Here is a 27,913-nt window from a genome sequence, read left to right as displayed (position 1 = left end):
ACTGATTTTCACCATAAAGTAGAAAATCCATTTGTCCATGCTGCCTTGTTTCTCATTAACAGATACATCATACAAAATATTACCTGTAGAGCGCACTGGAAGATTCTGAACCTTGATCCCAAAACTTTTACGGGGCTCATCTTTTTCCAGAGATGAAAGCAACTGGGAAGCAGGCGCTGGAACTGCTGCAGACTGGACGGATCGGGCTGGGGAGTCATCGCTTGAACTACTACTGGAGTCACTGCTACAGAAGGGCCAAACAAGGATACGAGCTTCAGTGAGGAAACACAGAATGACCGGCATACAAAATCTCTTGAAATTAATAAGTACCGATAGTTAAAATAGCTAACCCTCAGGACTAGGGCTTCTGGTGGTCCCGCATTCCCCCTGTCTCGTTTAACCCACGATCAGCAATTAAACAGATGATAAATACACTGGCCTAAGTATGTGGAAGCAAAGCTAATTCACATACACTCAAAAGCAAATGTTACGTTACATGAATAATTTGAACATTCTTTCAAATGAGATAAAATCAATGAATATCATTTACCTATGATAATAATAATAGAATTATGATATCAGTTTTCAGTTCAGAAATCTAGATTAAAACTGTGGCTTAATATAGCACATATCCTTGGACCGATCTCTTCTCTTGCTAAGCCTGTTTCCATGTTTATGAGTACCTGCCTCACAAGACGGAAATGAAATCACACATAGCTCAGAGATTCTAGACTACAACATGTATTTGGCAAATGACAAAACATGGCTCCATTATTATTAATTATCATTATTAGAGTACTACATTACGACAATAAAAGTACTATCACCTCCTGGGCAAATTAATTTTATGTAAACAAGGATCCAAAACAATATTTCAAGCAATTCAAATTCCAAAATTTCCAAAGAAGAATGAAGAAACTTGTAAGTAACTTAGGTTCCCGTCTCTGTAAATAATGTGGGAAGTGTGAGTTGGTGCAATTAAATGTTAGCTTAGAACAGAATCCCCCGAGGAGCTTAGTCAACTGATCCTATGCATTCAGAAACAATTCTGTTATGCCTAAAAATGATGTGATAAAAAATTTGGGGGCCCAGTGCAGTAACCTAGTGGCTAAAGTCTATGCCTTGCATGTGCCAGGATCCAATATGGGTGACAGTTCTAATCCCAGCTGTTCCACTTTTCAACCAGCTTCCTGCTTGTGGCCTGGGAAAGCAGTGGAGCATGGTCCAAAGCTTTGGGACCCTGTACCTGTGAGGGAGAGCAGGAAGAGGCTACGGGCTCCTGGCTTCAGATCAGCTCAGCTCAACTCCAGCCATTGCAATCAACTGGGGAATGAATCAGCAGGTAGATCTTTTTTTCGGTCTCTCCTTTTCTCTATAAATCTGCCTTTCCAATAAAAATAAATAAATCTTAAAAAAAAATTTTTTTTTGATATACTGAATTGCAAGACTGCTCTGGTTATCAACAAATAAATAACCAAAAGAACTACTAACAAATGTTGCTATCTTTCTGAAATTCTGTTCTATAATCTCTTAGCGGAAGCTTCATCCTACAAGCAAACAACACTGGGAGATGAATCCTGTGCAGCAATCTCACCGAGGAAAAGCCTCACGGCAGTTCTTGCCATTTGCTCAAACTACAGACCTCGCACGTTCGACACTCACTCACCAAACCATCTAGAAAAGAGTTCAAGCTCAGGTTGGGAAAAGTTTGTTATTGCTTTAAAATAATAAAAACAATCAGAGCAGCCTTGTGGTGATGAGCACAGGCTAAGCTGTCTGCATCCCCACCACAGCACTGGGACAGATCCCAGCTCCCAACTCCTGCTTTCTGCCAGGCAGACCCTGCGGAGAGGGGTGCCGAGTCGAGTGTCTGGGCTCCAAGCACCCAGATGGAGACCCAGGCTGATTTCACAGTTCCTGGCTTCACCTTGACCTAGTCCTAGTTACTGCAAGCGTTGACACTGAACCAGCAGATGACAGTTCTCTGCTTCTTAAATAAAGTGCCATTAAGAGTTCTGTCCTAGGAGCCATGTTTATTACAGCACGAAGCAAATAATATCATGAATAGCATATTGTTACTGAAATTAATGCTTAACAAAATTAATGTTTTCAGCACAGAAGAAAACCCTTTTATGCAAAAGTTCTTCACAAAATTCCTGGAAAGGGGGGAATTAAAATGTACACTTACTTTAGTACAAAACATTTTTTGAAATTCATGCATAGATTTTTCTTAATACACATTTTTATGAACTTTCTGAAGATACCTTGTACGTGTGAATTTCAACTTTTGGCACCAAAATAAAACACATCTTTTCACTACATTTCCCATAAGCTTTTGGAGGCATTCTCTCCCTCTCTCTCTCTCTCTCTCTCTCTCTCTCTCTAACCATTCTGACTTTTAAATACACAAAGAGAAGGAGAGACGGGGAAATCTTTTATCTGTTGAGTTATGCCCAAGGCTGACACCAGAGGCAAGCAGCTTCCTCTGGGTCTCTCTCAAGGGTGCCTATGCATCTGGCACCGGGGCCATCTTCTGCTACTTTCCCAGGGCATTAGCAGGGCACTGAGTACACTGCCGATGAACCAGGCAGAATCTGTTCACATAAATTCATTAACTGACCTACATTCTGTGTCCTTGTATTATCTGTAAGCATTTAATTATCATGAACACGCGATTGTGTTTGTTTTTCTAAAGTTAGTAAATTAAAAGGCCATTTAATCAGGCTGAGAAATAATCTGGCATAAATGAATTTCTAAGAAACAATTAAGACAATTGGAAAACTTTGCAGTTTTGTTGAAAGGAGACATAATCTCAAGTGCCAAGTTAACTTCTCATGGGAAAGTTAATAGTTTTTCTCACTATATAACCGGTGCTACCTGAGCGTGGGTCACAAGAAACATACGACATAAGATGCTACTTTTTTTTTTTTAAGATTCACTTATTTTTGTTGGAAAGGGAGATTTTACATAGAGGAGGAGAGACAGAGAGGAAGATCTTTCATCTGGTTCACTCTCCAAAGGGCACAACGGATGGAGCTGAGCTGAACCTAAGCCAGGAACTCTTCCAGGTCTCCCACACGGGTGCAGGGTCCCAAGGCTTTGGGCCGTCCTCAACTGCTTCCGTGGCCATAAGCAGGGAAGTTGATGGGAATAGAGCAGCCAGGATTAGAACTGGCACCCATATGGGATCCCAGCACATGCAAGGTGAGTACTTTAGCCACTAGGCTACCACACTGGACTCATAAGATGCTAATTTTCTATCAGGCTTTGGGAATACTAAATGTGTCCATTAGTCTTTGGTGATTCCTTCAAACTAGGAAAAAACAACAATCACCAAGTTTTCTAACTAGAACGCATCAACATTACCAGATAACTCTTTTATATCCTGTTTTTTCACAAGCTAAATTCAACCCTGTAAGTGTGGTCTGACGACCTGGGGGAGGCCCCAAGATCCTTTTTAGGATTCTGTGAAGTGCTCTCTTTTTCAACTGCTTCAGCATCTGAGCCAAAATATTCTTCATATTGTTCACCCCAACAGTCTTGTATCTCAGTATGATTTAGTTATAAAAACGTAGTTTTCTTATTAAATCAGACACTAAAGACATTTGCAACAAAATAACAATGCCTTCTTCTCACTAATGTCTTTATTTTATAAAATATTTGCATTAAAACCGCAATAACCTAGCAACTAAAGTCCTTGCCTTGTATGCACCTGGATCCCATATGGGTGCCAGTTCTAATCCTGGCTGCTCTATTCCCATCAACTTCCCTGCTTATGGTCAGGGAAGCAGTTGAGGACAGCCCAAAGCCTTGGGACCCTGCATTCACGTGGGGGCCCCGGAAGAGGTTCCTGGCTCCAGGCTTTGGACTGGCTCAGCTCCAGCCGTTGTGGTCGCTCAGGGAATGAATCAGCAGGCAGAAGGGTTTTCTCTCTTTATCTCCTTCTCTCTATAAAACCTGCAAAACCATATCTGGTAAAATTCAGTGCCCAAAAGTGAAATGAAAACAGAAAATACTACTTCGGTGCAAACTTCAGAGTTTGTCCTTTTTTTATATTAATTATTTTAAAGCAATAGCTATTCTAACTAGGGCCTTCAATGATATTTAATAACCTGACTGAAAAAAAACAACTCAGTGATATGCTGGGAGTGTTGTTGTACGGTAGGTCTTTAAGCCAGAGCCTGCCCAAGGCCTGCATCCCAGGAGTGCAGGTTTGATTACCGGCTGCTCCACTTCTGACTCAGCTCCCTGCTAAAGCTCCTTGGAAAGCACTGACAGCCGAGTGCTTGGACCCTGCCCCCACAGGGGAGATCTGCATGGAGCTCCACGCTCCTGACTTTGGACTGGGCCAAGCCCATCTGTTGGCATCTTAGAGTACTCTTTCTCTCTTTCTAAGTCTGCCCTAAAATAAATCTTAGGGGAAGAAAAGAGAAACTACTGATATTCATTGAAACATTTCATACAGCCTGATATCTTGAGCTCTCCCGGTCATCTCTGGAAATAAGCAATTTCTGGAATAAACACAGAAACAATTAAAATACACAAATTAACACAGGAGTTAAATGTCTGAAAAAGAGGAGAGCTTTGGGATGATTCTTGTATTTCAACCCTAAGCATTCTTTCTGTGAACCCTCAGTCACTGTCTCACAAGGGCACACTCCTTCAAGGTCAGGGATGCTGGTGAACACCACACGGCTCCCAGGACAGAGATCCTCTCCTATCCTTGTTTCTTGGGTTTCTCCCCTTTGGAGAAATCAACACGCCATTTTCAACCTGCAACTCAAACACAAGATCTTTTAAGTGGCTATCTTTCATCATTACTCATGTATCATAAATAATTTGACTTTCGCCTTAGGCTACCACACAAGGCCGGAATGTCCATTTCTAAGAATGACACTATTCAGGGGCACTGAGATCGAAAACATTCCAGCATCATTTAACTTTGAAAACACTATGAAAAGGTGACATGTTTTGTGGAAAGTGTTTCACACGATTAATACCAACGTCAAAGTGCTTTGTGAACAACACTTTTATAACTCTGAAACAAGTCACAATTTCGACCCTAAGAATTTCTTAGAGCATCTAGTCCTTAGAAATGAACTTTCTTGAATTCTGCTTTCTATCTAGACCTCAAATCCAAGTCCCTGTAAATACTACTCACAGTCAAACTTTCAACAGAGCTGGTGTGGTGGTGCAGTGGGTTAGGCATTCCATGTGGCAATGCGATTACTCCACTTCCAGCCTCCTGCTAAAGCACCAGAGAAGGTACTTAAATGATGGATTAGGTACTTGAATCCTCTGCCACCTCCACGGAAAGCCCAGGTGGAGCTCATGCAGCCTGTGTGTGGAGCAGTGGAGTGTGTCACCACTGTCACACCGTGGAGCGCTGTTCAAATCCCACCTGCATCCTCCTAAAACACCTGGGAAAGCCAGAGTACACAGCTGCTTCTCAAATGTAAGAGACCCAGCTGAAGCTCCAGCATCAGACTGGCTCAGCCCTGGCTGCTACTTTCGGGGAGCAAACCCACAGAAGGAGGATCTCCATCACTGGCTTTCATTTTTTGAAAGAAACCGACATGGGCTGACATTGTGGCCCAATGGAGTAAGCCACAGGAGAACAGAATCTCCTATCTGTTTTAAGTCTAGGCTGTTCCACTTCCAAGCTACATCCCTGCTAACACTTCTCAGAAGGTAGCAGAAGATGGCTCAAGTACTTGGGCCCCAGGTGCCCACACTGGACACATGGAAAAAGATCCTGGCTCCTGGCTCAGGATCGGCTCAGCTCCAGAGGTTGTGGCCACTGGAGGAGTGAACCAACAGATGAAAGATTTTTCTCTCTCCTTTCTGTAAAATCTGACAGCCCAACAAAAATAAAATAGATCTTTAAAAACAAATAAATCTTTCTAAAAAATTAAGGCTTACAAATTTTGACATCAAAAATATTTATATGATAGTAGATTCTTACTGAGAGAGAAAGATCCACCATTCACTGATTCACTCCCCGAGCAGCTCCAGCAGGGCTGCCGGGATTAGAACTGGCGCCCATATGGGATCCTGGGCATGCAAGCCAAGGACTTTAGCCACTAGGCTACTGTGCCAGGCCCTTTTCTGTGCATTTTAAACTAGTTTATTAAGACATAATTTCACAGGACCCACCCAGTGACACGCAGGCTAATTGTCAGCCTGTGGCACCAACACACCACAGGGACAGAGATTCAACTGCCAGTTGCTCCACTTTTAATCCAGCTCCATGCTAACAGCCTGGGAAAGCAACAGAAGACAATAGCCCAAGGCCTCAGGCCTCTGCACTCTTATAAAAGGCCCAGAAGAAGCTTCCGGCTCCTAGCTTCAGAATGATTCAGCTCCGGTAGTGACTTCCATTGGGGGAGTGAGCCAGCAGATGAAGATGTCTCCCTGTCTCCTTCTCTCTCTCTCTCTCTCTAACTCTGACTTGAGTGAAACATATTAATCTTTTATTAAAACAAAAATACATTTTCACACCACAAAATTCATCTGCTTAAAGATGAACAACTGGGGGCCTGGCCCAGTATCCCAATGGCTAAAGACTTCGCCTTACATATGCCTGGATCCCATATGGGTGCCAGTTCGTATCCTGGTTGTTCCACTTACACTTCTAGTTCTCTGCTTGTGGCCTGGGAAAGCAGTCGAGATGGCCCAAACCTTAGGACCTTGTACCTACGTGAGAAACCCAGAAGAAGCTCCTGGCTCAGCTCCAGCCATTGCAGCCACTTGGGGAGTGAACCAGTGTACGAAAGATCTTTCTATCTCTCCTCTCTGTAAATCTGTAATAAAGTATATAAATTGGGGGGGGGGGGAGTGAACAACTGGGCCTGGTGCGATGTTCTAGTGCCTAAAGTCCTCGCTTTGTAAGCCCTGAGATTCCATGTGGGCACCGATTTGTGTCCCAGCTGCTCCACTTCCCTTCCAGCTCCCTACTTGTGTCCTGGGAAAGCAGCATAGAATTATCCAAAACCTTGGGACCCTGCCTCCATATAGGCAGCACCAGGTCATGTCCTGGCTGCTCTGCTTCCCATCCAGCTCCCTGCTTCTGCCTGGGAAAGCACGGAGGACAGCCCAGTCTTGGGACTGTGCACCCACACAGGCTGAGACTTGGAAGAAGCTCCCGGCTCCCATCTTTGGATTGGCTGAGCTCCAGCCGTTATGGTCATTTGGGGAGTGAGTCAGCAGATGGAGGATCATTCTGTTTCTCCTCTCTGTACATCTGCCTTTCATATAAAAATAATCTTTACTTAAAAAGGCATTTCAGGGCCTTGGCAGTAGCCTGGCGGCAAAAGTCCTGACCTTGCAGGAGACAGGACATCATGTTGGCACCAGTTCTAATCCCAGTTGTTCCACTTTCCTTCTAGCTCCATGCTTGTGGCCTGGGAAAGCAGTAGAGATGGCCCAAAGCCTTGGGACCCTGCACCCTCATGGGAGACCAAGCAGAGGCTCCTGGCTCCTGGCTTCCAATCATCTCAGCTCCTGCCAATGGGGCTACTTGGGGAGTCAGTAGGCAGACAGAAAGATTTTCCTCTCTGTGTCTCCTCCTCTCTGTAAATCTGATCTGCTTTTCGGTAAAGAAATAAATCTTTTTTTAAAAAACCTCATCTTTAAGGGCCCGGCACAGCAGCCTAGTGGCTAAAGTCCTGGCCTTACACACACTGGAATCCCATGTGGACACCAGTTTGTGTTACAGCTGGCTCCCTCCCTATTTGTGGCCTGGGGAAGCAGCAGAGAATGGTCCAAAACCTTGGGACCCTGCACCCATGTGGGAGAACCGGAAGAAGCTCCTGGCTCCTGGCTTTGAATCGGCTTGGCTCTGGCCGTTGCAGTCACTTGAGGAGTGAATCAGCAAGCACGAGATCTTTCCTCTCTCTCTCTCTCTCCTTCTCTCTCTATAAATCTGACTTTCCAATAAAAACAAATAAATTTTCAGAAAAAACTCATATTTCAGAACTATCTTGCTGACAAAGTTTATTAATATATATACTTTTTTACTGGAAAGGCAGATAGATATACAGAGAGGATTAGAGATAGAGGAATATCTTCCATCCAATGACTCATTTCTCCCCAAGTGGCCGCAATGGCTGTAGCTGAACTGATCCAAAGCCAGGAGCCAGGAGCCTCCTTTGGGTCTCCCATGCACATGCAGGGTCCTAAGTCCTGAGGCCATCCTTGACTGCTTTCCAGGAAGCTGGTTAGAAAGAAGGGCCGCTGGGACTAGAACTGGCACCTACGTGGGATCCCAGCGCGTTCAAGGCAAGGACTCCAGCTTCTAAGCCACGGTGCCAGACCCAACTTTCTATTTATATTAAAGCAACTTTTCAGAAAAAAACAAAAGCAAATTAAAATCCACAATATAGGGCCCAGCGGTGTGACCTAGCGGCTAAAGTCCTCGCCTTGCACTCTCCGGGATCCCATATGGGTGCCGGTTCTAATCCCGGCAGCTCCACTTCCCATCCATCTCCCTGCTTGTGGCCTGGGAAAGTGGTCAAGGACGGTCCAGAGCTTTGGGATCCTGCACCCACGCGGGAGACCCGGAAGAAGTTCCTGGATCCTGGCTTCGGATCGGCATAGCATCGGCCGTTGCGGCTCACTTGGGGAGTGAATCATCGGACGGAAGATCTTCCTCTCTGTCTCTCCTTCTCTCTGTGTATCTGACTTCCCAATAAATAAATAAATCTTTTTTAAAAAATCCACAATATAATGAAGAAAAACTTTACTCCCAAACCTACTTCAAATCCTTTTAACCTAACAGACCAGATATAAACTCAGCACAACCCAAGCTGAAATTTAAAAGGGTAAGGGAGAGAGATTCAACAATCAGGCCAACTAAAATCAAAGTTCTGCAGGGTGACACAAGCAAGCAGTGGGTAGACACCTAATTTTTCAAGCCCTACTCCTAAGGGTAGTTGGAAAAAAATACTAGCAAAGCCACAGGGCTAAGGGAAAGTAGACTGGATAGACATGAAACACCTCCTCCCTGGAATAAATCCATGTTAATGGATAGTCCTCGGCCAAGGGCCACAGGCAGTGCCGCCCTGCCCCTCCCACCTGCCCAGTAACCCGCTGCAGTCAGTCCTCCCATCCCTGGGAAGACCTGGAAGAACCACTGGTGAAACACGGACGCCTCTGGAGGTGGCAAGCAGCCAACTCACACTGGATGATTCCAGTTTAGGCTGGTTCAAGTCGCAAACAAGCAGTCCTAGCTTCTCCCACTCTATCAGACGCAGGCGGCTGCCAAGAAAGCACTCTTCCCTCCTCTTCTGCGCTCACCAGTAAGTCTGTTTCTTATTTCTGTTGTAGCAGAGCGTCTGAGATGAAAGCAGGGTTCCTGATAGACAGCAAATATGGGTCAGCCCAGCACCTGTGTCCAAAACTGAGTGCCTACTTAAACGCAAGCCCTTACCTCAGACAACAACCACACTTAAAAAAAGCCTTAAGACAACGCAGCAAGGAGAAGTAGGGGTAAGGTGGGCCAAAAAAAAAAAATTTTTTTTTTAATCTGTTTCTTTTCCTATTTCCTATACATGGCAAAAATGGGAGGTAAGCCCACCAGGGCAATTAGAAAGCAGACACTTTTCTACTTTCCATCTATAGTTCAAAAAAAGCTTGGCTGGCTATTATGACCCCAGGGTCTTGTACAGTTTATTGTGTCTTAATAAAGCAAACTACACAGCAGCCAAATATGGAATATATTTCAAAAGTGCGGGTTCTTCACTGACCTCTGCAGTTTCCCTATCATGATGAAAATGGAAAACAAGGAAAAGATAAAAGAGCTAGGGTGTGTGTTTCTTACAGCACAGCTGCTAAACTTTGACCCCCTGCTGCCAAACAGCCCCAAAATGGCCCTTCCCAGGGAACGAGCAGTGTGTTTTCTTTTAGCACGTAGTTATAAGACAGCTGGTCAAAACGAGGCATGACCTAATGTTTCTTAAAGATCTGGGCACACTTTTCCATCAAAACCTTGCCACTAAGTGTATAATCTCTCTCTCTCTCTCTCTCTCTCTCTCTCTCACACACACACACACACACACACACACACACACACACACACACACACACACGAGGTGCCAGTATTTCAAGACTATCTAATCACAACAGTCAATAAAATCACTAGTTGGCTTCTACTGGATTCCATCACAAATTACAGTGGAAACTTCATGTAATGGCTGAACTGGTCCAGAACAACAACACGGATCTTCAGCAAGACATTCTCCCTTTTAAAACCTCAGATGATATTTCAACTACCTAAAAATCAAAAGTAGATAAAGCAAAATAATAAATGTCAAAGAACATTTGTCAAGGCCAGAACCAAGTCAGCTAACTGAAGTGCAGTATACAAAATTTAACTTAGCCTTAAATTAGGAGTGCAAATATTTCTTTCAATTTAAATAACAATAAGGGATAAAGACAAAATGTAAATCATCCCTCCAATGAACACTTATTATTCTTGACTCTGGCCTCAAGTGAAAAGCTTCACTTAACCTTTCATTATTTCTCCCTGAAAATCCTCTACAACTTCAAAAAGCAGAAGATGTATTAGTTCTCACGCGCTAGTATAATGTCATTTCTTAAACTGGCTAGTTTATGTTTCAGTAGTCTCACAGTACAGCTATCATTCATTACACACTGAAGGAACAAAAACTTCCATTTCAATGTAAGAGATCCAAGCAGAGTAGCAGAGACAGACTGATACTGCCCAAACTAAACTAACTTCCACTTTCACTTCAGTCTTACGTAGCTATTAACAGAATGCATAGGAAAAAAGATCATTGCTTCTAATCAATATCCCAAATAAGATTTAATTTCAGTTACATCATTTCTCCTGAGATTAAATGGCACTAATTTTAGTGACAGTAACTTCTTCCGTTAAAAATACAAACAGACAATGTAATGTAGCACCTTAAGCTGCAGCCTGTAATGCCAGCATCTCACATGGGCACTGGCTTAAGTCCTGGCTGCTCCACTTCTAGCCAAGCTCCCTAACACACCTGAGCAGCAGCAGTGGCTGCAGCAAGTCCTTGGGCGCCTATATCCACATGGGACACATAATAAAGCTACTGGTTCTTGGCTACAGTCTGGCCCATGCCTGGCTGCTGCAGCTGTTTGAGAAGCAAACCACTGGAATAGAAAAGACCTCTCTCCCTCTCTAACTCTGCCTTCCAAAGGCTATAAGCTGCTTTGACCACAGAAGGCATACTGGATAAGAAGTCATTACAGTGTGAGAAAATCATATTTTGTCTCCAAGTAAATCCAGAAATCCTTTTGCCCATTTGTTTTTTTAGGAATAGAATACTTTTCCAGGGTCAGGAAGCATTCAGAGCAGGAATCGCTTGCTCTGGCCCTGCCAATGCATCTACAATGAGTTACTCAAAATTCAACAAATATGCCAAGCCTCATCTTTTTTTAAAGATTTAGTTATTTTGGGCCCAGTACGGGAGTCTAGTGGCCATAATCCTTGCCTTGCACGCGCCAGGATCCCATACCAGTGCTGGTTCGTGTCCCAGTGGCCCCACTTCCCATCCAGCTCCCTGCTTCTGGCCTGGGAAAACAAAGACAGCCCAAAACCTTGGGACCCTGTACCTGTGTGCAAAACCCAGAAGGAGCCCCAAGCTCCTGGCTTCAGACTGGCTCAGCTTCGGCCATGTGTCCTCTTGGGGAATGAATCAGTGGACAAAGGACCTTCTTGTCTCTCTTCTTCTCTGTATATGTGACTTTCCAATAAAAATAAGTAAATCTTTTTTTAAAAATTTAGTTATTTTAATTTGAAAGACAGATTTGACAAAGGGGAAAGACAGAGACAGAAGGTTGTCCATCCACTGGCTCACTTCCCAAAGGGCCACCTTGGCCAGGGCTGAGCTGGTCCAGAGCCTAGAGAAAGGACCTACGGGCTTCTCCTGGTCTCCCACGTGGCAGCAGGGCTCCCAAGGACTTACGCCATCCTCCATTGCCTTCCCAGGCTATAAGCAGAGAGCTGAATCAGAAATGGAGCAACCAGGACATAAACTGGCACCCAAATGGGATGCCAGCAACACAGGGTAGAGGATTCCCTTGCAGTGCCACCACGCCGACCCCAACAGCCTAATTTTTAGGTTGGTAACTCTGTATGACCCACAAATGGTCCTAACTGGATCTCACATACTTTCCATGCCCAATAGATGATAAAAATTCGGAAGACCTTATTTTTACAACTAAGCATCATAACACAGAGATCCTCATCGCTCCCTCCCCTGACCCGACTGGTGTTACAGGACAGCAGATCAAGGTGCAGCACATTAATCCACTGCTTATGATGCCTGAATCCCACATCAGGAAGCCAGTTCCAGGTCTTGCTGCTCAACTTCCAATCTAGATACCTGCTAATGAGCCTGAGGAGGCAGAAGAGGACGGCCCAAGCACCCGAGCCGCGGTCATCCACAGGGGAGACTACAAGGAAGTTCCAGTACCCTGCTTCAGCCTGGCCAAGCCCTGGCTATGGGGCCAAGTACAACTTCCTTTTTCTTTTCTTCCTTCCTTATTTCCTTCTTCCTCCTTCCCTTTTGTCTATTCTGTCACTTTGCCTTTCAAATAAATAAATCACCAGTCATTAATTCCTTTAAGAAGCATAAAAATGTATTAAAACTGCTGCCATTAAAACTGCAAGCTCCCAGCACATTTTACACATGCACACACATACATACAAAACACAGCAAATTTTACAACCAGGTAATAAACAATAAGCATGGCTGTAAAAAATAAAAGACAGAAATAGAAGGTACACTGTCATTTTGACACTAACTTAATGACACCAATCTCACTGCTTAACCTTTTCCTTATCATCTATATCTTTCACTGCAATCTTTTGTTTGTTTGGTTGTTTGTTTTTATTTTTTTTACTGCAATCTTTAAAAAATTTTTTTGTTTGTTTTAATGTGTTAGGAAGTCATCTTATCACAAATATAAACGAACTGCAAAACTCCCTTATGGAAAAAGTGATTTAAATCTATAAACATCTAGACTGCTCATAAAATGAGATGCATCTCTGGTCTTTACAGGAAAAAAAAAAATGCTTCTTTTAAATGAGAACTTTCATGCCAGCATTCTTTCAGTTTAAAAACAACACATTCTTCCTTATAAGATTCTGTCTTTTGTAAAAAGTAGCACTTAAGCCTGTTATAAAAATCTAAAACTCACCAAATATTCTAATTACTGTTTGATCCAGAATTTATGTAAAAGAATCCTAAATTGTCAACACTAGGAAAAAAAAAAGCAGGGGTACCAACAACTTTGCTTGTAATTTGCTCAAAACATGATTTTCAAGAAATATACAAAACAATGAGTGGGAGGCTGGGTGGGGCTTTTCCCTTTGTTTCTCCCCTGACCCCAGATACAGGGGAAAATTATAATATTAGTGTGGAAACAATGGTATTACCCACTTTCATCCTGTAATCCTTGACCCTTTGTACCCTAATCAACTAAGTAAGATTATTAAAAAACAAAAACAAAAAAAAACAGGGACGGGACACGAATATTCCTTTTTCATTTCTTTTCTATACTGTACTGGAAGTCATAGCTGAATAAATAAGAAAGTAAAAGGAAAAAAAAATACACAAAACAAGTTCAGCAAACAGTATCAGCAGCAGTAACACAAGTTAACTTTCTTTTCATTAAACATTAGATTGTTGGGGTCAGGACTGGCATCTCATACTAAATGTGCCTAGGAAAGTAGCAGAATACAGCCCAGGTCCTTGGGCCCCTGCACCCACATGGGAGATCTGGAAAAGGCTGTTGGCTCCTGGCTCTAGACTGGCCCAGCTCTGGCCACTGTGGCCATGTGGGGCCATAATGTCTCCCTCTTTCTGTAATTCTGCCTTTCAAATAAATTAATAAAAAACATTAAGGGAGAAGAAGCCTATTTCCCATTTAAAAAGAAAAACAAAACTGTTGTAAGGTAAAGCCAAAAAACTGGAAAAGCACAGAGCATTCACCTCTCTCTTTTTTAAATTTACATATATATCTGAAAGGCAAGAGTGAGACAGGAGAGACAGAGAGCTCTTTCATCCACTGGTCCACTACCAGAATGTCCACAAAAAGGTTTCAAGGGAAAACAGCCTTGAGACCCTGCATCTGCCTGGGATGCTAAGAAGCTCCTGGCTCCTGGCTTCAGACGGGCTCAACTCCAGCCATTGCAGCCACTTGGGGAGGGAATCAGCAAATGAAAGCTCTTTACCTCTGACTCTACTTCATTCTGTAAAATCTGATTTTCTAATAAAAAATAAAATAAATAAGCCTTAAATGAATAACCCATCTTTCCAGCAATGATTCAGTAGACCTTTATAGGGAACAGAACCAAGCGTCAGGAGCCGGCATTTGGCACACACACAGATGCTGCCCGGGATGCCTTCATCACAGAGTAGTAACTGGATCTGCCTCCAGTCCAGTTTTCTGGTATGGAAACTGCTGGGACTCAAGCATTCTGTCACACTATAGATACCTGCACTGGATTTTGGGCTCTTGGCTTTGGCCTGGCCTACTGGCCTGTTGGAAGCAGATGAAAGCCTGCTTTCTTTCTGTGGCTTTCAAATAAAATGAAGACAATTTTAGGAAAAAGGATCAAGGGCAAGTTAGAGCTGGAAATGTATGAGGATATACCCAAAAGAAATTAAAACTTTGTATGAGAAGAGGCTCTGTAATCTATATTTACAGCAGCACAATCTACAATAGCAAAGATATGGAAGCAATCCAGAAATGTGTCCAAAGAGGAGCAATTAAAGAAACTGTGGCACATGCATTCCATGGAATATCATTCAGCCATTAAACGAAATTATACCATTTGCAACTAGATGGTCCCAACTAAAGACTATTATGCTCAGTGAAATAGGTCAATCCCAAAAAGACAAATACCTTTTCTTCTCTCTAATACAAGGAAACCATCATGCAAATTGGAATGTATAGTGGTGGAGTAATGGAGACTACCATAGCTAGACGTGAAGACACAATGCAACATACATCTCTACTTCCAAACAAAAGATGGACTCCCAGTGAAAGTGTTGGACATATCTAGACAATGGGAAGATGGACTGACATTGTCTGTACCAGCAATGCCAGGGCACATGAAAATGGCAGACTGATGGAATTTTAACTTCTTATGAATCAACATATTGTTGTGACAATATGGGAAAATCAGTTAGGGGGTGGATTGGAGACAGGTGAATCCCAGACTATACAGAATTGTACAATAAAATTCAAAATGTAAAATTAAAAAAAAATTAAATTAAAAAAATGTATGAGGAGCCCTTTTTTGGGACTGTGGTCTGTGGACAATTTACAGTGTTCATAAATAGATAAGGCAGGATCTGGCACCAAAGCCTAGTGGCTAAACCTCCTCTTGCATGCATCGGGATCCCATATGGGCACTGGTTCATGTCCCAGCTATTACACTTCCCATCCAATTCCCTGATTGTGGCCTGGGAAAACAGTGAGCATGGCCCAAAGCTTTGGGGACCCTGCACCCACTTGGGAGACCTGGAAGAAACTCCTGGCTCCTGGCTCCTGGCGCCTGGCTTTGATTCAGCCCAGCTCTGGCCATCTCAGTCACTTGGGGAGTGAAATCAACAGAGCCACTAGTAACAAGCATTTGAGAAATGAGACAGCTGACAGAAGAACTGTCTCTGCTTCTGTCACTGTCTTTCAAGAAATAAATAAATCTAGACGTTTCATAATAAATTCTTTGATGGAATTTATACATAAAAATGGTCCAGAAAGAGACAAAAATAGGAGGCCCAGAAAATGACATGGGTTAAGCCTCTGCCCGTATGGACACGGGTTCTCGAGTCTCAACTGTTCCACTTCTGATCCAGCTCCATGCTGATGTGCCTGGGAAAGCAGCAGGATTCGGTCCAAGTCCTCAGGCTCCTGCTGCACATGGGAGACCCAGAAGAAGCTCCTGGCTTCTCGCTTAGGACTGGCCCAGTTCCGCACGTGGCAGCCACCTGAGGAATGAACCAGCAGATGGAATCTCTGTGTATCTCTCTTCTCTCTGTAAATCTGCCTTCCAAATAAAAATGAATAAATCCTTAAAAACAGAAACAGACCTATAGCAGCTAGCTCAGACCTGGGACAGCTGATGCACTTCTCACCATTTTGTATAAACAGCAGATCAAGCATGCCATTGACGAGAATTTTACAACTAGGCTGCAATTAATCCCCAATTTTCTCATTGAAAATGCACTGCTAGGAATGTGTTCACCAAAGCTGTCCAATTAAGGGAATTAAAGGGTGACTGATTTCCTCGTCATGGATACAAGAGAGACTTGCTTCTTCCCTAAGTAAATCCATCCCTTTTAGTCCACTACACAACAGTCTGTTTCAAACATCCTTAAGAGACTTCCAAATGTCACAATTTCACAATCATAATTTTAAACATAACAAAATAGAAATTATTTCTTCTAACAAGAAATCAAACAAACTGAATTCACATAGCCTCTAAAAAACGTTACTTTTTTTTTGAAGGATTTTTTTTTCAATTTATTTTTAAATGCAAAGTCAGATATACAGAGGGACAGAGAGGAAGATCTTCTATCCAATGATTCACTCTCCAAGTGATGCAATGGCTGCAGCTGAGCCGATCCGAAGCCAGGAGCCCAGAGCCTCCTCCAGGTCTCCCACACGGATGCAGGGTCCCAAGGCTTTGGGCCGTCCTTGACTGCGTTCCCAACCCACAAGCAGAGAGCTGAATGGGAAGTGAGGCTGCCAAGCTTAGAATCAGCGCCCATATGAGATTCAGGAGCATGCAAGGTAAGGACTTTAGCCACTAGGCTACAACGCCAGACCCTCAAACTGTTACTTTTTTAAAATATTTACTTACTGTGCAAACAATGGTCTCCCCACTTTCCCCTGATTCTTGACCCTTCACACCCTAATCAACTAGGTAAACACCATCAAAAATAAAATTTAAAAAAAATTATTTCTTCATCTGACAGGCAGAGATGGAGATTGTCCATCTTCCGGTTCACTCCCCACAAGGCTCGGGCCGGGCCCACATAAGTGGCAGGTCATCAAGCATATGAATCATTGCCTGCTCTTCTTAAATAAAGAGCTGAGTTTGAAGTGGAACTGCCAGGCCTCAAACCAGCACTCACTGGCAGCAGCTTTATCCACTACCCAGCAACAGCAGTCCTTAAAATACTATCCTTTATGGCCCGGAGCCGTGATTTAGTGGTTAAGGTCCTCACCTTGAACGCACTGGGATCCCATATGGGAGCCGGTTCTAATCCCGGCAGCTCCACATCCCATCCAGCTCCCTGCTTGTGGCCTGGGAAAGCAGTCGAGGTTTTGGGACTCTGCACTTAGTGGGAGACCTGGAAGAAGCTCCTGGCTCTTGGCTTCGGATTGGCTCAGCACTGGCCGTTGCGGCCGCTTGGGGAGTGAATCATCGGACGGAAGATATTTCTGTCTCTCCTCCTTTCTGTATTTATCTGACTTTGCAATTAAAATAAATAAATCTTAAAAAAAAATACTATGCTTTAAACTCAACATAATTACAGAGGAAAAGAGGACATCTGATAAAAGGGGACTGAATCTAGGGACAATGGATAGACACTGAACACCAGAGTTTAGTTCCACGCACTGGATTGGATCACAATTTAATGACCATGGGCCTGGCACAGTAGCCTAGTGGCTGAAATCTTCACATTGCAGCAGCTGAGATTCCATATGGGAGCCGGTTTGTGTCCCAGCTGCTCTACTTCCCTTCCAGCTCACTGCTTATGGCCTGGGCAAACAGTCAAAGATGGCCCAAAGCCTTGGGACCCTGCACCTGCGTGGGAAACTGGAAGAAGGCTACTACCTGGTCCTGGCTTCAGATCAGTTCAGCTGCAGCCACTGTGACCACTTGGGCAGTGAATGAGCAGTTGGAAGACCTTTACTCTCCTTCTCTCTGTAGATTTGCCTTCCCAAAATAAATAAATAAAAAATAAAAATAAATAAATAAATCTTTTTAAAAAAAAAATTTAATGACCCAATCGTTTGGCCAACTCCAACGATTCTGCAATTCTGCATTATTCTGTGTGTTATATATAAAAATATTACCTAAATAGTGTAACTGCTGAACATGCTCTGAGAAAGGCAACATTCCTGGTTTTGTGATAAATACTTGGTGCTGTTCTTACAGGACAGCACAGAGACGCCCATCATTCAGTCCCATCGCCAACAACGTTCAGTTTGTTCTTCATAAACTGACATATCCTGATTCTTAGCAATGTATTTCCCAAGTCAGGCACTCTCGCAATCCAAGCTACCAGTTCTTTCAGGTCTCTAACTGGAACTGACATTCGTAATCTTGGCCTTTCCTGGTCCAAGTCACCAACTGCCTTTCTAAAGCAGATCTCAAAAAACTATCTCCTCGTACCACATAATACAATGTAAACAACAATAAAAATAAATAAATAAAATGCAAATTTAAAAAAAAAAACAACTATCTCCTCTCAAATCCTTCAACAGCTCATCTCTCCATAGAGTAAAACTCTAAACTATTACCTGTTCTTAAAACCTTCTACCCAATCTGCCTTCTATTCCCCACTGTTTTTATATTTAAATACTAAAGCTGTACTTACATAACAACTATCACAACAGTGAAACTAGAAGGAATCAATAAGCTAACGAATAAAGTTCAAGCAACCAATTAAAAGCAACCTACTCACTGTTGACAATCCGTTAGCTCTAGAAAACTCGACTATATAAGACTAGATATGAAGAAATTAGGTAAGTAAACTACACAATCTCAGAAGAAAAAAACACAGCAGAAAGATTCCATACAAGCACAGGAAAGGGAGAAATACACAAGAATCTGCCAATGTTCCCAAATCCATAAGGAGCTTTCAACCACCAGGTTTCTGTATCCTAACTCCTTGTCAAATACAATCACACAACGCACATCAGAGGGAAAAATCCAAATCCGGACTTCCAGATAAAATGTAAGTCTCTAAGCACTGGCAATAATTTAAAATACCACACAAGGCAAATTAAACACATCTACTGGTCAGCCACAGCCTTCCAAACCTGCAGTTAGCATAACTTTCTACAGGTTAATCTTTTAAAGTGATTTTTTTTTCACCATAAAAAAAAATTTACAGGGGGGCAGGCTCTGTGGTGTAAAGCGTTAAGCTGCACCCAAAATGCTGATTCAGAGTGTCAGGTTTGAGTCCCTGCTGCTCCACTTCTGATCTGGCTCCCTGCTATTGTGTCTGAGAAGGCACAAGAGGATGACCCAAGTGTCTGGGCTCCTGCATCCCATGTGGGAGATCCACATTTGGGAAATAAACCAATAGATGAAGATTTATGTTTTTCTCTCCCATACCACCCCACCCCCATAACTCTGCTTTTCAAATGAATAAACAAAAACCTTTGAAAAATACACTCAGGGAAAAACAAGCATTTGGTGCAGCAATTAAGACATAACTCGGGGGCCTGTTTCCTCTAGCAGGTGCTGAGTTTGCATCTTTGCTACTCTGTTTCCAAACCAGCCATTTTAAGACAATATTCATTAAATTTAGAGAAGTTAAGTATTCTCATCTACATAAAGAAGAGTTGCAATTTGAGCCAGAACTTCCTTATTTCCTAAACTATATACTTCCATCATTCTAATATGCAACAGTTTTCAGAATGCTTCAATTATACATAGGCAGGCAGGTAAATGCACAAAATATTTCCATTTAACATTGTAAATTAGAAAATTTAGGAAGTCTAAAACACTTGAGCCGTTCAACTACATGACCATTCGCTTTACTTCAATTAATTCTAAGCAGGCAACATGAAAAGAAAAATAAACTAGGCCTTTTAATAAGGTCATAAAATTTGTATCCAGTGACTCCGAAATTTGTATCCATATGGCACCTAAATTTAAAAATGGGACCTCTGGGATGAATAGGCTGAAAACAGTAGTCGGAAACTGGAAATACACAAAGACTATCAATATGTGGAGCAGCAATAAGTTAGCGATTATTAAAGAGCTATATTTATTAAACATGTATTGACATCAAGGAAAGCACTTCAAACGCAGTTTTCACTTTAACCATAACTTAATGACAGTTCTTATAAAAGATGAAAATGGTGAGGTTAAGAAAGTATTAAGTCACTTCCCCAAGATTACTGGAAGTAATATACCATCTATTTTGAACTATAATTTCAAAACTATGATTTCCTTGTTAAGGAATTCATTATTTTTAATCTGTAGAATAAAATTTATTTATAAAAAGTAAAAATGCACAATTGATAAGTTTATACAACCTTACACCAGTAGAATTCCAATTTGAATTTTAAGAATGTTTTTCTATTAATTTATAAATTGGGTACCACCTTAATGTTGAAAGTAAATTCAAATGCATTTATAAATTGACTTAGTAGTTGATAATAAGCATCTTAACAATATAATTCACTAAAACATTTAACCAAACAGCTTTTACCAATTTTTAATCAAAAAAAAGGCTAAGTCATTAACATTTCAGACACCACACTTTCAATGTCTCAGAGTTAAATTCAAAGTCACTGCCTTGTTGACAATTAAATGTTAACACATCCAGAGGATGAAACAGGATTTGCAAATCAAACAGCTTCAGGTTACTCAGTAGAATGGTTAATTCAATGGCCACATGCCAATCCAAGATTCCATCACCGCTGATCATTGCAAATGGGTGAGAATGCAATAGCCCATCTGTTTAACCTACCTGTCACTGCTGGTACTACTGCTGCTGCTGACTGAATCACTACTGGAGGATCTGCTCCTAGAGCCGCTGCCGCTAGGGGACCTGGTGGGTCTGGACGCTTGGCTAGCCAGTCTTTGAGGAGACTGGTTTCTAGACTGGGATGAATGTGGTGAGCGACTCCTGCTGTGCTGGTAATTCCGCTCTGGCCTTCGGCCTCGTACCTCCCGGGGAATGTCATCCCTGTAGATATCCCTGTGTACCACACTGGGCAGCGTAAACTGCTCCCGAGCCCTAGGTTCGTATCGGGGGTCATGAGCATCAAAGCGGTTTGGACTTCGACTCCGAGAAGTGTAATAGAGCCCATGCTGTAAAGTCCGCTCCCGAGGGTCTCTATAGTAATCCTGATCGTAATGTCTCGTCCGATCAAAGCCTCCCGGCCCCCGTTCATGGTGTCCATAGGCACTATGGTCATACGCACGCTCCCTGTTATCTGAAGCCCTGCATTTAGGAGGGGGAAAAATATTTAATCAGAAAGGAGCAAACAAAACTAAGCCAAGTCATGCAAAACATTCACTTCAACATTGCCTTTGTCACTGGTCATTCTCCAAACAGCATTAACCCACTTAGAAAGCAACTACTAACAAGCTTATCATGTCACTTGACTCAAAAACTTATTTTCACAGATGAGCAATAACTGTTTTAAGTGTAGTCTGGACTTTCATGTCTTGTATTACATAGTCAGTTGCTCATTTTATTAAGGATTCTCTGACTTGCATATAGAAATACTTTGTACCCCTCCTTTTCTTCATAATCTGAATGGACTAGGTTGCCATTTTAAAGCTTTTTATTCTTGCTATGAAAGGTTTTTACACTTTCCATCACATGACTTTAGATCACATTTCCACACATTTTAACATAGACATGAAAGCCCTGATATAGTACATGTTCTATAGAAGGGAGGACTTCCAAAAAATATTTTTCTTCTTAAAGCGAAACCCTTTCTCATTAAGTTTAATTATAAAAAATTACCAGGCTACATAAATTGCTGTGCCCCATTATATTTAATAAAAATTATTTTTCAAAACAATCCTACATATTTAGGATATCAATATTGAATCCCAACATACTATCCTATGTAAATTTAAGAATAAGTTATTTTATCTCCTTATGCGATAAAATTCAAACTAATTCCTAAATGTTTATTCTATCACCTAATTTGTTCATGCATGTACTTACTATTGTCAATAACTTTGTTTAATGAAAATATATATTTAGTAAGATACACATATCTATCAACCTGAAAGTGCAAGAAGTACCTGACAGATTCGCAGTTATGTGTCAATATTAAAAATGAATTATAATCCTATAAAGAAATCCTAAATGCTCTTTGGGAACTGGAACTAATCCTAAATTCCTAAAAAAATCACTCTGCCTTAGTTTCTTTCCAACCTATTCTCTGTATTAATCTATTAAAAGGATTAAGGACTCATGAAAGGTAAGATTTTAGAATCTCTCCAATGAAGAATTACTTAGCAAAATCTTAAAAATTAAAATTATGTGCCCAATAGATGGCCAGATCCCAGATCTCTCCACATTCATTTTTATATACCATTTCATAGCCCTATCTCCCTGGGCTATTTTTTTTCCTTGGTTCTTGTTGCCATAATGAAAAGCAACTGCCAAAAATCAATCTTTATTGCTAAATATTAAATAACAACTTTCTTCATTTTTATTTCTACTTTCCTGAAATATGAATATTTCATTGCTTAACAGGAGTTTCCATTCAGATTTAAGAGAAAATTTCATAAATACTTCATTAAGCATCCCATCAAATGTTAATTAAAGCCATTATTAATGCTATAACAAAAGCAATAGACAAAGTTCTAGAATTACTGTTACAGCTAATATTTTATCAATATGCAAAGAACTTATTATCTATTAGGAAGAATACAGAAGGCAGGCACAAGAGCTAGCAGAGCTGGAATCTACTGGCTATTCTTTGATTCATCTATTAGTACTAAATACTTCTAGAGTTAGTGAGAAAGAAAGTTTGACTGGGTTAGGAGAGGGGCTAATAGACACAGGTCAGGACATACCAACCTTTTCCAAGTGTGGAAACACGACCTATAATCCCAATTAAAGCTAGGGAGAGAATTGTGAACATAACTTCCCCAATTTTGGCCCCTCTTAGGGGGGTAATCCACCTTCTTAATGGGCAAGGGTGTCAAATGATATTTAGATGAACCACAAGAAAAAAAATCTTAGTGACCAGACAAAATAATTCCACTGGAAGCAAGGAGTCCCAGACAAACTCTCAAACCCCTAGACTTCTTTCTTGAGAAAGTAGGCAATTATAAATTGATCCACATTCATAAACATCTCCAGTCCTAAGTGTGAATCAGGCAGCTGGCAGACGAGGAAATATCCTGCAATCCCAACAAATAAGGTATGGTTGCTCGCCAACTGTTTTCTTTTGTAGTCATCCAGCTCAGTCAATTTTGATTGCTGTATCCACAACTGATCGTCACCATGTGTCCCAAACTAGAGTACCTTTAAGCGGGCAGCAACTGGCTTAAGAAGTGAGAATAATCCTCTTCCCCTGGGCTAATGGAGTCTTGACAGCATCCAATACATTCCAGCAATTAGAACAGAACAGCTATATTCCAGGTTTCGGGAACGTTCAGCACGTCAATTTCCCCCAATTCCATCAAGGAGTATAATTCCAACACAGAAATCGTGTAAATCCAAATGGAAAACTCAAGCATCGCCTTCTCTCTTCTTCATCCAAGTATATATACATTTCCATGATAAATCATTGTAGAATCCAAATGGTTGAATCACTATGGTCTGTTTCATTCTTTTGTGACAATCCAATTCATTTGTAGATATCACGTGGTGAAATGAAGAAGCAGACTCAACTTCTAAGATCATCCATAGGCTGTAATATTCCAGAAATATTCCAAATAGTACAACCAAAAAGTTGTAGCCAAATAGCTCCATCAGGTAGAAAGGATATATCCAACAAACGCCTTAATATCCAAGAGAAGGGATACTTCTAGAAGACAGGTAACTCCAAAAATGCTGCTGCCACAGACAATCTTCCACCACTTCACATCTCAAGAGCAGATATCCAATCAGCTGCAGGAAATATCCTCTACGATTCCATAAGACACCAGCCAGTGAGACAGAGATCACTTCTGTTTCCAACCCAAAATAGGAAACATTGAAATGCCCAAACTTTAAATCCATCTGGGGCCCCTAAATACGAGTTTCTGTTTCTCACCATATCAAATACAAAATACCTGCCTACAGAAACCTTGGAACTTACCCATCAAGTCTCCGCTCATAACGTCCTTCTCGTGCATGAAGTGACGGTGGGGGGCCATAAGCAGGCCCTCCACCACCTCCTCTGAACCCAGAAACCTCTCTACTACGAGATGCTATGGAAACTGTATCATCCAATCCCCGAGCAGCACTTGGAATGGTGCCTGGTTCATTATAATCCGTGCGTAGGTCTCTGTCTCCCATTTTGTTGACCGAGTTGTGAGCTTTCTGTGCACTTTTGATGTCCACAAAATCCACAAAGGCAGCCACTCCTCCTTCAGATCCCCTCTTGGGGAGAATTTTGACACTTTCCACGCGGCCATATCTGGAAAAAATACAGTAAAAATTATTGTTGTATATCAGTAATTTTTCAAAAAGTTTTCAGAATGATATTTTTAATAATTCACAATATTTATACACAGTGAAGTATAAAATTGCTCTCTTTCACACTTACATTTTTTTCTCTAGGGCAACTACTGGCATCAATTATATCACCGTCATTTCCTAAATAAATAAAATTTATCAATCTACCCTTAACCTTTCTAGAATACGTCAGTGAAATGAATCTCTCCAAACTTTTTAGGAAATTAGACATTTGGTCCATGGTTGACAGAGTGCCTGAGTTTGAATGCCTGCTCTGTTCCCAGTTTCAGCTCCCAGCCAGGTGCACCCTGGGATGCAATTGTTGATGGTTCCGGTGTTTGGGTCCCTGCCTGTCCTCACACTGACCTAGCTGTAGTCTCCAAGCTTATGGCTTCAGCCTGGCACAGGCCTGGCTACTGTGGGCATCTGCGGAGTGAAGCAGCAACCAGAAGGGACAGGGTAGGGGTGTCTACTGCTCTGCTTGGCAAGGAGATGAAAACAAACACTCTTAAATGGTTTTGCTATTTGATTTTCTTTTCCTAATATGTTAAAAACTGTTAAAATGTACATCTCAGATATAAACTTTTTCAAATAAATCAATCTTTTGAAATATCTTATTATGACCCAATTTTATTTCAAAAACACTATGCTAAGTGATATAAGCTAGACATGTAAGGAAAAAAAATCTATGATTCTACTGCAAGAAGAGTCTAGAAAAGCTAAATTTAAGGAAAGAGATGTTAACAATAGTAACAACTGGGAGAAGGAAGACAGTTTCCACATGGATGACTGAACATTCTGAAAAGAATGATAAGGGTTACACATCATTAACAAACCTACTTCAAGTTTTTTAAGGATTGTTTTGTTTTTTATTGCAAAGTCAGATAGATATACAGAGAGGAGAAGAGACAGAGAGGAAGATCCTCCGTCTGTTGATTCACTCCCCAAACGGCCACAACAGCCAGAGCTAAGCCGATCCAAAGCCAGGAGCCTGGAGCCTCTTCCAGGTCTCCCACACAGGTGCAGGGTCCCAAGGCTTCTGGGCCATCCTTGACTGCTTTCCCAGGTCACAAGCAGGGAAGCTGGATGGGAAGTATAGCAACCGAGATTATAACCAGTGCCCATATGGGATCCTGGTGCATGCAAAGCGAGGGCTTTATCCAAGAGCTACCAAGCTGGGCCCAAAAAACCTACTCTAAAGCCACTTGTTTGCACACTCAAAATCAGTAAATTTGAGGTCAGTATTAAGTTGCTGTTTGTACTATTGACATCTCATACAGGGTGCTGGTTTGAGACCCAACTCCTCCATTTTGAATCCAGCTCCAGGGTTAACACACTTGGGTAAAGAAGTGGATGGTGTTCTAAGTATTTGGTTTCCTGTGAACCTCATAGGAGATTCCAGTGGAGATCCAGGTTCCTAACTACAACTTGACTCAGACCCAGGCCTTTGCAGCCATTTAAAAAATATTAAGATCACTCAACCTCTCCTCTTTAAAAAAAAAATTTAAAAAAGAGATTAAAACCAGCTGGCGCCATCTTGGTTCGGGCTAGGTGTCTGTATGAGACCTACTACCGTACCAGCCGCTTTTAGCTGGTAGGAGGGTGCACAACTTAACCTTCCAAGCTGAAAATTTAGTGAGTACTGGCTACTTAAAAGCAGCTGGTGCCATCTTGGCTCGGGCAGCCAGGGCGCCAACTGCACCAGGTGAAGCCCACTGGCCTCCCGGCAACGAGCTCTGGGTACTTGGGGGTGATGAATTACTGCCTAGGGACATCCATGGATAAGGGACTCCCAACCACAGGGCCACTGTACATGCATTTAAGCAAGAGAGCTGAAACTTGGTAGTTTGGAAGGGGAAAGACTGGAAGATCTCTATGGGTCAGACTCATTGCCCAGCACACATGGGAGTCTTCAGATGGGCTTGTTAAGCATGGAACCTGGCTGACCACCACACACCAGCTCATACAAAAGCTAGGGCCGGAGCCTGGTAAGGCAAGCTCCCAGTACCTGACTGTCAGAACAGGGGACAGGTCACATTAGGCTGGGGCATGACACTAACCAGCATGCAAGAGAACCATGTCTGGGGGGTAGGTTCTGTGGGGGATAGCTGGGCCCAACCATGTGGAAATACAAGACTCGCTGGTTAGCTTAAGAGCTGGAGAGGTGAGGGGCTGAGCTGGAACCTGCCAACATTCAAGGGTACTAGGGCCGAGAATAGGCTTGGCAGGTCCAGGCTACATACCCACATGTGCATCCTAAAACAGGGTATGGAGTGGGCCAGGCCACAACATTCACCAACTCAAACAGAGGCCAGGATGCAGGGGCAGGCTATGCCAAGCAAGGGCCTAGACCGACTGGCATGCATGAGATCTAGGTCTGGGAATTGGCTGAATAGGAGAACCTGGGAAACTTCCCTAGTGGGTTATAGCTCCCATTGGTGAGCACGAGGCTACAGCTTCCCAAAGCAAAGGCCAAGACAGGTGAGGGGCTATGCCAAACTGAGTCAGAGCAACCACAGGCACAGGCAAGACCTGTGGCTGGGAATAGGTCTGGTTGGTAGCTAAGGGGACACCCTGGTTAGGTTGTGGTTCCCACTGGTGAGCACGAAGGCAGAGCTGGGGCTGCTATCTGGTCAGGACAAGACTGCAGTTTCCCTCAGCATAACTGTGGACTAGGTATGGGATGTGCTAGACTGGGCTAAACTCCAGCACCCACTGGTGCTCATGACAACCAAGGTGGATGTAGGACAGGCTGGGCTAGGTCTCTACCCCTACTGAACCATATGAGAGCTGTCTGGGTGTGGACCAGGCTTGGCTGGGATGTCGTACTCAATAGTAAGAACCAGAAAGGGTGAGGGCCAGTCAGCAAAGGCCACTATCCCTCCTAGAACAGGAGGTGAACTAAATAGGCTGGCCCATGGACCCACCAATGGGCACGAGATCTGGCATTGAGGTAGGTTGTGATAGAGGAGCTTGGGGAACTCCTTTGTCGGGTCACAGTCCCTGCAGGTTAGCACAAGAACCACAATAGGAAGCAGCCCAGACCAAGCCAGGTAATGATACCAAACAGCATACAGTTGGCTCAGGTCAGGGGTGAATCAGGCTGGGCCAGTTCATACCACCTACTGTCAAATCTGAGCACCAGAATGGAGAGTGGGTCAGGCTGGGTCGGACCACAACACAAGCCAGTTCACATGAGGGTCAGGACTGGGAGTGGCTAGGCTGGGCTAGGCTAGAATTGGGGGTGGGCCCGGTCACGCTATAGCATCTTCTGGTAAATGCCAAGGTGAAGCAGGCCATGCCAGACTGGGCCACAGCATTTAACCAGCACACATGAGACTCAGGAGACTGGAGGGGAGGGGGAGAGAATGGTAGGGGGGCTACATGAGGCTCCCTGCTGGACCAGTACTCCCACTGGTGAGTGTGAGACTTGGGATGGGGGCAACCAGGCTGGATAGGGCTACAACACCTGTTGGCCTCATGTGAGCTGGATCAGGGGAAAGCCAGGCTGGGCACATTCA

The 27,913-nt window shown here is 42.7% G+C and overlaps 1 protein-coding gene across 1 annotated transcript in view; it reads right to left on the bottom strand.

Annotated features, from left to right (window-relative positions):
* SPEN (spen family transcriptional repressor) overlaps positions 1-27,913 on the bottom strand; it is a 76,712-nt gene that overhangs the window by 30,994 nt on the left and 17,805 nt on the right. The window contains exons 2-4 of the mRNA XM_040987957.1: positions 24,034-24,354; positions 20,727-21,203; positions 84-244 (exon numbers count right to left, since the gene is read on the bottom strand). Of these exons, the coding sequence (XP_040843891.1) occupies positions 84-244; positions 20,727-21,203; positions 24,034-24,354 (959 nt within the window). The remainder of the gene's footprint in view (positions 1-83; positions 245-20,726; positions 21,204-24,033; positions 24,355-27,913) is intronic.

This window comes from Ochotona curzoniae, unplaced genomic scaffold, assembly GCF_017591425.1.
Source record: "Ochotona curzoniae isolate NIBS_2020 unplaced genomic scaffold, NIBS_Ocur_1.0 contig_4792, whole genome shotgun sequence".
Classification (NCBI taxonomy): Eukaryota; Metazoa; Chordata; class Mammalia; order Lagomorpha; family Ochotonidae; genus Ochotona; species Ochotona curzoniae.
Note: the sequence above shows the minus strand (reverse complement) of the source record. Positions and strands in the feature narration are given on the sequence as shown.